The 12,537-nt window shown below is 37.1% G+C and overlaps 1 protein-coding gene across 8 annotated transcripts in view; it reads right to left on the reverse strand.

The window, feature by feature from the left end:
- The window catches only part of LOC124711632 (apoptosis-inducing factor 3), an 89,308-nt gene extending 80,502 nt beyond the window's left edge, over window positions 1–8,806 (reverse strand). For 2 of the 8 annotated variants that reach the window (XM_047241810.1, XM_047241809.1), the window contains exons 1-4: window positions 8,408–8,519; window positions 8,047–8,172; window positions 7,660–7,720; window positions 262–434 (exon numbers count right to left, since the gene is read on the reverse strand). In XM_047241810.1, coding sequence (XP_047097766.1) covers window positions 262–434; window positions 7,660–7,720; window positions 8,047–8,172; window positions 8,408–8,480 — 433 coding nt within the window. In that variant the 5' untranslated portion in view covers window positions 8,481–8,519. The other 6 variants (XM_047241811.1, XM_047241813.1, XM_047241815.1 and 3 more) reach the window with 6 other exon arrangements.
- Window positions 8,807–12,537: the final 3,731 nt, after the last annotated feature.

Raw genomic sequence — 12,537 nt, forward strand, 5'->3', positions numbered from 1 at the left:
GAGCTCAACAAATCACTGATTTTGCCACATTGTACATAAAATGATATACCCCAATTGCCTTGAGGTTCTTCTACACTCTGAACTGAATTGGCTCATGTGTATCCTACTAGATTCTTAAATCAGTTTAAGTAAGGGAACAGACAGAAGATCACAAAAATGAATGCCTGCAGTACCATCTGTTTACAAGGAGCAGCCATAAATTACGACCATTAAACACACAGTAACTATATAATGATGAAATTATTAAAATACTCATCTCACCTGTATGAACATTAAAGCAAGCTCCATGCCAGGGGCAACGGACACGTCCATCTCCCAAGACCCCAGAAGATAGAGGAGCTCCATAATGTGAACACTTGTTGGCAATTGCAGACAGCTTACCGCCCTGCTTTACCAGCAGCACTTTTCCGCCACCCACTTCAAATGATTTCATTCTTCACAAGAAAAGAAATTGTAAACAAATGTACTTTAAGAAATAACAACACAACAGATGATAATTGTACAAAAAATTTAAATGCTATTATGTCACAAGAAACTAATAGGAGCATATAAATATTTGCAAAACAATTATATTTACGAAAATTGTTTAGAATTCCATATTAACATGCACACATTAAGTAGCTACAGGCCAAACTGTGGAGAGCAGTACTAATGGATCAATTATTTCTTTTAAATACTATGTTATCTAATTACATTAATAGTAAATTTTCAAGACTGCCATACCATTTAAATGTATAAGGTAATATGAAATGGAAGGTGATATGAAATGGAAAAACAAGTGAAACCAGTAGTAGTAAAAGAAAATTTAAGATCTGGACTTTTGGGAAGTATTCTGAGACAGTGTGGTGCATCTGTTAAGAAAACAACATGTAAATACAACACAGTATATGCAATTTGATGGCAAAGTCCACCTGTTTGGAGTCCTTATGCTGGTCAACATTGAAAAAGTTTTGGTCAAAAAAAAAAAAAGGTGATTGTTATGCACATCCACCTGCTGAATTTATAACTAACAATAATAATGATCAATTAGCTCTTGTCTTGCCAATAAAGTAACAAGTCTTTTAAAAAAACATTTTCTGTCTGGGGAAAATTTTATTTTTGCAATTGGCATGCCTATCACCTGACAAGCCCAATGTTCTGCAGATACCAGAAGGTTATAAACATACATACTTTTGCTGTTAGTGAAAATTTAATATTGTTTTTATTGTAATTAGTGCAGAATTTCTGGTGTCTCAGTCACTTACAGTGTAAGAGTTATTAAAATGCCAAGGAAATGTGCAAAATCAGAGAATAATTTTTGTTAAATAAGTGGAGAACTAACATTTTCATCACTGCTGTACATATAGTTTTGGCTGGAGCCCACAAACCATGCAGATGACTGCTATTTCTGCTTGACTCCACCTATACAGGCAGGATCGTAAAAAAGGGAAGAGAGAGAGAAGAAGATCAATTCAATTCACTACCTGAATCTTCCATCTGCTATTCGACATTCAGATACTACTCCACCCCCAAAACTTTGAGGTGGAAACAAAGGATGCAGAAAGTGTGAAAGAAGGACCCGCGGAGCTTTACGCCACCCATGACCCTTATTATGAGGAGGAAAAAGATAATAAACCACACTGACTGAAGCAATAAGAATTGAGTTATCTCATTCAAGACCTTGATTTGCCAAAGGAGAAAGCAAAACTTTTAGGGTCAAGATTACAGCAATGGAATCTTCTTCAACCTGTCAGAGTCTCAGATTACAGATTCCAGAAGAATCTGCTGCCTTATTTTGAGACAAAAATAATCCTGTTGTTTCCTACATCACGTTATGCAAAGGCTAAGGAAGGTATTTTTGTTGGGCCACAAATTTTTACCTTGTAAAGGATCCTGCATTGAATCAAGTTTTGGAAGCTTGGGAAGCCTTCAATGGAGTTATTCATGACTTTTTAAGCGGTAAAAGAGACAGAAACTATTCTCAGTTGGTGGCAGTATTCCTGCAAAAATACCGTCTCCCCTGATGCAACCTGTGCCTTAAGGTGCATTTCTTCCACTCCCACTAGACTTTTTTTCCCCTCCTTGTTATGATAAGCACAGGGAAAGGCTCAATCAGGAAATTACTGTACTGGAACACAGACATCAGGACTATTGAAATGAAGCAATGCTTGCCAATTACTACTGGTCTCTGTATAGGAATGCTCTGGAATTCACAAGAGGGAAGCCGAAAGACAATGAGCTCATGAGCTATCTCACAATTCTCTTCAGACCAAACTGCCAATCAGGGGTTCTTCCATAAATTTTAAATACTCAGAATGTGATGCTCACTAAAAAAAATTCAACTGGACTTTCAATGTTGTTGACTTATTTACTTAAAATGTACTGTTTTCTCTTAATCCACTAAAATATAATATTTCCACCTATTGTGACTCACAGAAATTAGAGCTAATAAATTTTTCTGTCATATTCTAATTTTTTAACACATAATATGACTCATGAAGTGAAGGAAACATTCAAAAATATTTTTTTGTTGGCCAGCGTTCTCAATTGGGTATGACTAATGACATTAATAGTTTCTGGGATGCATTGCAAGGTTTGTGAATGTAGCCACCACTGACAGATTAGGCCTTAGGCCCAACTGCTGTCTAAAAGATAGCATGAGGAGTGATTTATTACTGTGGAACATGTGATCAGCATGTTGCAAATCCCTCCACCTATTGTTACCAATAGATGGATCCTAGTGACAACACTGCTTCTTTATTCAAACATTTCCTCATTTGGCATCACACTGCTTAGTGGACTCTGTTCTAGACCTCCCTGCCTCAGAAAAATCTGAGGAGATACTGAGAACCGAAACCAGATCTTTCTGCTAAGGAAATGAAGCTAAGCATCTAAGACAGTTTGTAACGGGTTCCCAAAGTCTGTAATGGGCCAATAAAGCCAATAGGAACATGTAGTAGAATAGCTCAAAAACCTTATGTGGGAACCTACAGAAGGATAGGATTTTCAGCTACCTGGAAACACCAGAAGACCTCAGAAGAGGAGTCCAAATGTTGACTCTATAAGAAGAAATTTAACAGGAACATGATGGAGCCCTAACACTGTAGAATATTTTACTTTCAATGACACCAGCCACAAAGGCCTACAACGTTACATATTTACTAAACATTGTTGGATAAATTAAGAGTACAGACTTCAAGGAAGACAGTGCAACAATTCTGCTGGGTCCATTTCATGTCTTGTGTAGTTTTCGAGAGAATAATACAGAGATTATGGGCACATACAGAGGCATATAGACAGTCATTTATCCCTCGTGGCATACACAAATGGAACATGACAAAGTGGCAATACGGGAACTGAGCGGCCCCCCCTCTCGTGCACCATACAGTGGCTTACAAAGTGTATATGTGGAACAAAATGCAAAACTATGGGTGTGGACTCATGGATAATGGTAGAGGCAAATGACCGGGAGAGAGAGCACTCAACAGGAAACTGAATGGTGAGAGTGGGAGAGAAACTTATTTTCGGCTATCTTGATAAAGCGCCATTTCCTATCTAGAATCTTAATGAGCAAGAACTACTAAATTTTCCTTCTGCTCCAATCTAAAATTGAGAAAACTTTATGATGGGCTGTTCATGGTCCAATCTCAAAGTGTACGTTGGTAATGCTTGTTGTGTGTGGTCATGGCAAGCTGCGATGACAGGACAGCCAATGTGTAAACCCAACGACACAATAAGGTTTTTGTTTCAAATGTATGAGAATAATAACCTTAACATACTAGGTGCCAGAGTGCAAATGAACTGAATGTTTAGAGAACATTTACCCTTTGCAGGATAAAAATACAGAAAGGTGTAATAAATAATTTAACCCTGAGTTTTCACATTCTGCTTTTGCCACTCCTTGGCATTTCTCAGAACTCTGGATGCAAATAAACGAAAAATAATTGGAACCTGAACTATCTGGGCTTACAGAGATCCCTGGCCTCATTATAAACCCATCCATCACCACAATCTAGACTTAATACTCACATTCATCAATTTTGCCAACTTGCAACCAAACTGTCACCATTCAGGCTAACATGTACTTCAGGCTACACTACATACGAGGGCTATCCACAAAGTACATTACGTTTTGGAATTAAAAATAAATAAAGTATTGGAAATTTTTTTCATTATGTACAGATGAAAGCCACACTTAAATACTACTTTTCTATGTAGTTGCCATTTAAATTAAGGCACTTATCGTAGCGATGGACGAGCTTGGAAATTCTTTCGTCATAAAATTCGGCCGCCTGCACCTTCAACCACATGGTTACCTCTTTTGGGACAGAAAAGGTGTGATTTTTGTGGATTTCCTGGAAAGAGGTACTACAATAAACTCTCAAAGGTATTGCCAAACTCTGCACAACCTCAGAAGAGCAATACAAAACAAGCGCAGGGGAAAGTTGGGGTAAAAGATCTTGCTGATTCACGACAACGCCACGGCCCACACGGCAAATGCCACTCGTGAAGTTCTCGAATCTTTTAAGTGGGAGTTGTTTCCTCATCCACCGTCATCCACCGTACAGTCCCGACCTGGCACCGAGCGACTTCCACTTATTCCCAGCAATGAAGAAGTGGTTGGCTATGCAGCATTTTGATGACAACGCACAGCTTCAAGAAGAGGTAACCATGTGGTTGAAGGCGCAGGCGGCCGAATTTTACGACGAAGGAATTTCCAAGCTCGTCCATCGCTATGGTAAGTGCCTTAATTTAAATGCCAACTATGCAGAAAAGTAGTATTTAAGTGTGGCTTTCATCTGTATATAATAAAAAAATTTCCAATACTTTATTTTTAATTACAAAACGTAATGTACTTTGTGGATAGCCCTCGTATTAGTTGCCACAATGAAAATTCCAAAACATTGATAATCTTTCAACACAGAGTGTAAAAGTGCTGTACATGCATCAATGAAAGAAACTCCTGTGATTGGCAAAAGCAGAAACTGAAGAAACGTTAGTCCACAAAATAAAAATAATTCATATCATTTTTCCACCACAAACAAAATTCATATATGTTTGGCATAATCATTAACTTCAGCTGAAGATACAAGATAACAATAGTGGTAAAAACAGCATCATGTGAAGGAAAGGCTGTCAGCAAAAAACAATTAATTCATATGTTAACAACACGAAGACAGTTAACAGCACTTTACTAGTTACCACATATTAACCTCCCACTGACTGCCTCCAACTTGGCATGGAGATGTGTTATGCTTATTTGCTCTATACCGGGAAAAATTGTAGGATGTGGAGGCCTTTGGTAAGTTTAGCTTAAAATCCAAATGATTTTAATCACTGGAGAGATGATTTTTTTTTGAATAACTGTGAGCGAGCATAATTTGAGTAACTTGGGAAGGCAGCACATTTCAACAAAGCCACTGATGGTGTATATAAACATGTCTTCTATTAACTTGTTACAACTGTGGAGAACCACCTTGCAGAAAGTTTATTAACCTGATGATATCCAGGCAAATCAGAAATAAAAGTTTTCCCTCCTCATTACATAATACCAAGGTGGACTAGAACCTATAAGGCCGTTACTGATATGAAACGTATGAACTGATTTGAAAAACTCTTCTGGCTATGGTGGTATTTCAACAAAAATACTCAAACCTTACACTGGCTTGACAGCAACTCACTTCAGTTACTTTTGTAACCAACCAGTCACAGTGCATTACCTGAAAAAACTGCAATATGGGAGTCACACATATTTATAAAAGAGGAGAGAAGCAACAGATATCTAATTATAACCAATCTTTCTTCTTCTGCTTTTCACAGATTAGACCTGTTGACCTGTTCTGCTCTAAGATCCACCTTTTAACTGGTTGTCCTATGTCCCTTTGGGTTTGTGCTGTAAGGCCATCTTTGGAATCCTTGTTTCTTGCATTCGTTGCAGGTATGGTTTCCAGGTTTGTTTGTGATGTTCTATTTTGCCATTATTGCAAAAATATTCAGTTCTTGTCTAATGTTTTCATTAGGTATCCTGTCCAGCTTACTAAAACATTTGCTTGTAAAAATATCATTTCAGTCACATGAACATGGCTACAGACTTTTCTCTTCATAACCCAGGATGCACTGCCATATAGTAGCACAGGTACAGCCGTCACCTTACAGAATTTCATTTTGTGTCTCGCCATGTATTTTTTTTATGTTCTACTTAAAGTGCCACATATACTCCTATCTCTGTAATTTAGTATCTAGGCCTACATCCTTATTTTTGTTATAAGTAATTTAATTCATCCTACTTATATTCTACAAATGTTTAAGAGGGGTGGCTTACAATAGTATACTGACCACCTTCCCGAGAATTATGTTATAACAGCAGCTCAGTTTGGTCCTGTTTATGCATCTGTAGTGATGATATATATCACGAAAACAGTTACAGTGATGGTATACATCACAAACTCTCTTCCCCCCCCCCCCCCCCCCCCCCCCCCCCGTGATCACTTTGTGTGTGTGTGGGTGGCGCACATTTCTCCTTCTCTGTTGAAAGTTGTGGCCGAAAGCTAATGCGTCTTTTAGCTGTGCCTGCCTGCAACTTAATACTTTAATACATCATCTTTACAATAAGTACCAATCTATCTTTTTGTTACATTGCTGATATTCCAACCTAGAGTTTCCATCTGGTGATAATATATGGTAGCAAATGAAAAATACTAAACCTAATGATTCCTTTTGGCAGAAGGTATGAACCAATACATTTGTTTTCAATTTGGATCGTGCCAGAATAACTTTTACTTATATAATTCTTTTGAATGCTACATTTTTTATTGATACTTTTATTTATTTAATGGATGGGAACACTAGATTTGCTAACAGACTGACTTGTCATGAAGCTCAAGGCCTAGATTAGACTGGAATGTTATGAATTGGTAAGCGAATGAATGTGAATTGAAGAAAATTAGACACGCTGACAGACAGATATATAGTGTGGCCCGAGGTCTATGTTAGGTTGGAATATGTGAATTTGCTTATGAGTTCAGATGAATCTTGACACAAAATATAATTGACATAATAGACTGATGTGTAGTGTAGCCTATTACCCATGTGCCATTAATCCAATAACCTACTTGTATGCCTTATATTCAATTTTGCCAAATATTGCGACAATATGTTTACATTCAAACCAAATATGAAAAGATACCCACCAACTTTATTCATGGACAATGTGTATGTAATCACTTTGTGACAGAACATACAAAAAAACTTTTGGAATTTTAGAATAATAAATGATCACAGGTATTGTGCCTACTTTTGATATTCTATTCAAATTAGGCCTATTTTAACAGTATACGAATTTGATTATTTTCTTTTGACAACATTATGGTCCCAACCTTAAAGTCTCTAGAAAATGTAGAGGGGCAATGTAGCAATTTGTCAAGTAGCATACATAAAAAGGGCACGAACATCGAAATTATTGCAAGTCAATGCCCACTGCATAAATCAGAAAAAATTGAGTATTTCATACATATCTCTCGAGGAAAATAATTTAGAAAAACTTCCACTTAATGTCTGTAGCATTAAAGGCATTTCTGAAAACCAAAGTTCTGCACTTCTAGTTTCTACATGTTATACTTGCTTCTAAGACTAAAACAAACATTTAATTTCCGACTAACGGCACAATTACATTATACTCACTCATTGTCATTGATGTCTGATGCCTGGCAAACAACTTCTTCCACAAAATCATCTTGCGTTGCTGGAATACAAAAGATTAAACATTTTGTCAGTAACTGTGATGAATTACACTGACCAAAAGCAAGAGAGCTAATAATTTACAGCATTTACACGCCATCTTCAGAATTAATTTACTGATGACGGAAGAGGCTATGAACGCAGTAATTTATCTGGTTACACGAATTTTGTGAAACAACTTTCCACAGACCAGTACAACTGTAACAACAGAAAATGGCTTGCGTAATTTCGCTAAAGTACACATTCCTCTGAAAATCCTGACAGAGATAAAATTTATGTCCCCTTACAAATTCATATAAACAAAAGATATACAAAAGTGGAGATACAGACCCTTTTGGGCGCTTCCTGAGCCCGCTGCTTCTGCTGCTGCTGCTGAGAGTTCATATTTAGACTTCCCATTTCCCATTGTGCTTTTGAATGCTGTCGGATGACTGTCCAAACGATACTGAAGTAAATCTGGGAGAAACAGAAAGAAAAAGTTTCACTGCTAATGATTTTATAGATATGCAATTCGAGACACACTAAATAGGTTGGATTTTGCTTTACAGAACTTCTACGAGCTATGACACATTTCGAAATATTAATAAGTTTGAGATAAATATCTAGCTAATAGAAAACAATTTTTGAATGCATGAAAAACAGTTATATACGCGCAAATATTCAAGAGTGCTAATTAATTTTGTGACATAACTGTTGCGCGTGAATTTTGCATTATTAAACCTCCTTCCGCACAAGACGGTAAACAAACGTCTGCTTGTAAACATACTGCTATCACTGCTGACTGCTGCAGAGATCTTCAAATATATACCTCCCGACGATAAAGTGTAAACTAACCGCTATGAAGCCACTGTGTAATGTTAGTGTCAGTTAGTTGGCGGAAACAGAAGCTGTGCGAAAAAGTAAAGTGCAAACCGTAATTACTATAGTGAGGCAGACATCAACAACGTACTTGCTCGAGTCAACTTTCACTTCTGATAGCAGTTCGTGTCTCCGCCTTCAGCGGCGGTACAAATGACGTAATACTCGACCACTGGTTATTACGACACAACGCCTGCGTGCTCGAATGGTCTCTATTTCAGGGAACTTATCTTACAATTAACTTAAGTATTTAACCTGACGTTCAATTTGTCTGTATAAAAGAAGCTACATTCTGTGACTGACGTTTTATGTGATTAATTCTTTTTTTATTTCATGCTTGCTTTTCCATGTTGTGTGTACAAAGGTAGCGGACCTGAATGAAATGCACTTGCCCGCGATGGGCAAAGGTACCGAGTTCGTGTCTCGGTCCGGCACACAGTTTTAATCCGCCAGGAAGTTTCGATAGTAGACCTGTGGCATCGAATTGCCAATGTTTATCCCTTTTGGATTCTTAATTTATTTTTTAGTCCCTAGTCTCGATAGTGATTTGCTCTGTGTGTCAAAATTTCCTCGTGTCCTCAATGGGGATAAAAAGTATTCAGTTCCTCTCATGGCAACGCAGATTTGCCATGGTTTCCCCATGATCCGTGAAGACACTGGCTGGTAGCATACGGCTCTTCGAAAGGGCACGCCCTATTTCCTTCCGTACTCTTCGCTATTTTGGCAAGTAAACTTCTGTAGGCCGGCCGGGGTGGGCGAGCGGTTCTAGGCGCTTCAGTCCGGAACCGCGCGACCGCTACGGTCGCAGGTTCGAATCCTGCCTTGGGCATGGATGTGTGTAATGTCCTTAGGTTAGTTAGGTTTAAGTAGTTCTAAGTTGTAGGGGCCTGATGACCTCAGATGTTATGTCCCATACTGCTCAGAGCCATTTGAAACTTCTGTAACGAAGCCGACAGTGGGACGATCAACACCAACTTTCACGTATCTGTGGGACGTATTTTTTTTCCTTTGTCCATCAGAAGCATGAGTTCCAAACATCGGAATTAACCATTCTTTAGTATATGATGTGAATGTGACCGTCTACAACAGCTTGGCATTTTCCTGGGTTTATTGCTAGTATTTTGTGGTAAGTACCTATCTAGAATATCACGATACAGTACAGTCAAGCTTTCAGCTTTCTGCAAGATTTTTCAATTATCTTTATAGTACTTCCACATAATTTTCCCAATACCAGTAGCAAAGAATTACATCGCTCATAGCTTGCTGAAGTTGCTTTGCATTATGGTACATCAACCATTTAAACTTTTACAAGTCTAATTATTCCTCTGCAAGTCCACAATTTTATTTTATTTTTTTGAGTGTCGAGTCGACATTCAATGGGATTCACTTCACTGTTGGTGAAACTAGTGTTCGTTTTTGTTATTTGGCAGTTGAGGTAGACCTATTTATTGTATGTCAATCATTCAGTTACAAATTTACTCCATGTCCCTCTAAGTCAGAAGCACAGGAGCAATGTCAAATGCTGATAATTTTATTCTCTTTTCTTCATGTGCTTTTCTTATTTTGCTTTGTAGCTGTTTTATTTGTATTTATTATTAGTGACGTAGAGTTACTCATCAACTGAAGAACAATAAAGTTCATATATAATAGTGGAACTGAATGTAAAGTAATGCCATAGTACTGAAGTAACTGTAATTTAGAAGTAAAGATGTATGGTAACTAACAATATTTTATTAGTTAGCTGTACCTATACACTTATGTGATACTGTGAAAATTCATTGAGTAGAAGCAATTGCCAAATAGGAACTACTTCATTTTTCCTTTACATGTTTTTAATTTGGTACATATTTAAAATGAGAAAGAATGTGTTTATAAAGCATACTCCCAGTATGATACTGCCTGTTGTGTACTTTTTCTTGTTGTTGTGATCACATGTGAAGTAAGCCTCTGTGTAATCACAGAACACTGAAGATTAAAATTCTGTTTATTAGTTTTCTGAGAAACATATGTTACATAAAATGCCCTCATCATGCGTTCCAACTTATTTTAATTAACAGTTTACATTAACTTGATTCCAAATCACTAAAGCAATTCCAAATACTTCTCACTTATCAACTGTCACCTTCTTGAAAACAATAACTTGCAGTTTTTAGCAAAACTTATCAGGTTACTGTTATCTCATTTCATGAACTGTTGACACCAGATGTTTAAATTTTGTATAAGTGACATTATGTAAGAAGTGCTGGTTTGGATTGAAGACCATATTCCAGTAATTTTTTTTGTTAATAACAGGTGTTTTTTTACACACACACACACACACACACACACACACACACACGCCAAGATACCAATATTTAGAAATAATTGTGTGACACTTCATTCATCTACACAACTTTGCATAAAAAACCTTATTTACAAATTTATGTTTTGATATTTGTTTCATGATATGTATACTATGGCATGTGCAATGCAAAGCTCCCACTCGGTGATTTGGTGGGTGCTGCATGAGTAGGGAAGGCTTTCATTCTATCTTCAGAAGAAACAGGTCTCGTTGGTCTACTACTTTGCTCTGCACGTGGTGTTTGGGCAGTGGTTTCCTGCAGCATTGTGTCAGACAGATATATTATGTTGCATAGTTGTTGTTCATGGCTGAGGCATCTTTCACCCACGAAGCTGTGCTCAAAACCCACAATTACCATGTGTGGGCTGTGGTGAACCCCTATGACATCCACAAACAATGTCTCATGGAAGGTTCACCATCAATGTATGGGCTTGCATTGGCCCCTATATGCTTCCTCCTTGATTCACAGGTGACATCCATACAACGTTTGTCCAGGAAGTGCTGCTAGAATTACTAGAGGAGGCGTCATTTGCAACCCATCAACGTATCTGGTCCAGCATGATGGTGCACCTATACACTTCAGTCGAGCTGCCAGAACATGTACATTTTCCAAATTCTACTCGAAAATGGTCTCTGGCCCAGAGCTATCACACAATAAAAAATAAATTATGCAGCCGCTTCACATGTTACATATTGTCATTTCTACAATTTATCAACAATCAACAAACTATATTTAATCTTCAGGTCCTTGCAGATTGCCTAATATGCATTTAATGAATACTAATATTTAAATCTGCATAGAACTTTAGAGTGGCTATATTCCATTTTTTTTCCTTTTATGTTCCTATTTATATTTACCTATTAGATTCAACAGTAACTTTCAATCTCTAATGGGAAGTTTATTCTTCATTTGTAAGACACAAAAATATTTTCATATAGCCTTTGCCTCTTTGTTAGTGTTCACAGTAGAGATACATGAATTTCTTCATTGATTGCTTGTCTACCAAGAAGTAAAACATTGTGAATCCTACCAGTTCAAAAGTAAATTATAAACATACTTAATTCATAACTCCTTCTGTAAACTATCTAACTACATTAAAGACACGAAAATACTTATTTTCTATATGACACGTAACAATATTCAGTGTAAATCCGTACAGCAAATATGAGTTTATTGTAAATTGACATCTGTTGTTACAGATATAGATATCAACTTTTTTTTATTTCACTACTACATTCAAGTAAATATTAAGCTATCAATAAAAGAATAACTGTAAGATTTTAATATAATTGACGGGACAACAGTTTAAGGCTATACGATTTGATACTCTTTTGTTAATGTAGCTATACCTTGTCTCATTCAACATTCCTGACAGTGCTCCCTCTTCATGGGATCTACGGAATGTGATGAATGAATGAATGCAATCACTCATTCTTTCTTTATATGCAACAAAACTCATCATCAGTTAGTGTTGACACTAGGTATAATCGTGTTGTACAGTTATTGGGGATGGATAAATTTGTGGTTTTTCATTTATATAAATTTAATTTATGGACTTCTACGTCTACATCCATACTCCGCAAGCCACCTGATGGTGTGTGGCGGAGGGTACCTTGAGTAC

The sequence above is a fragment of the Schistocerca piceifrons genome, chromosome 8 (genome assembly GCF_021461385.2).
Source record: "Schistocerca piceifrons isolate TAMUIC-IGC-003096 chromosome 8, iqSchPice1.1, whole genome shotgun sequence".
Taxonomy (NCBI): Eukaryota; Metazoa; Arthropoda; class Insecta; order Orthoptera; family Acrididae; genus Schistocerca; species Schistocerca piceifrons.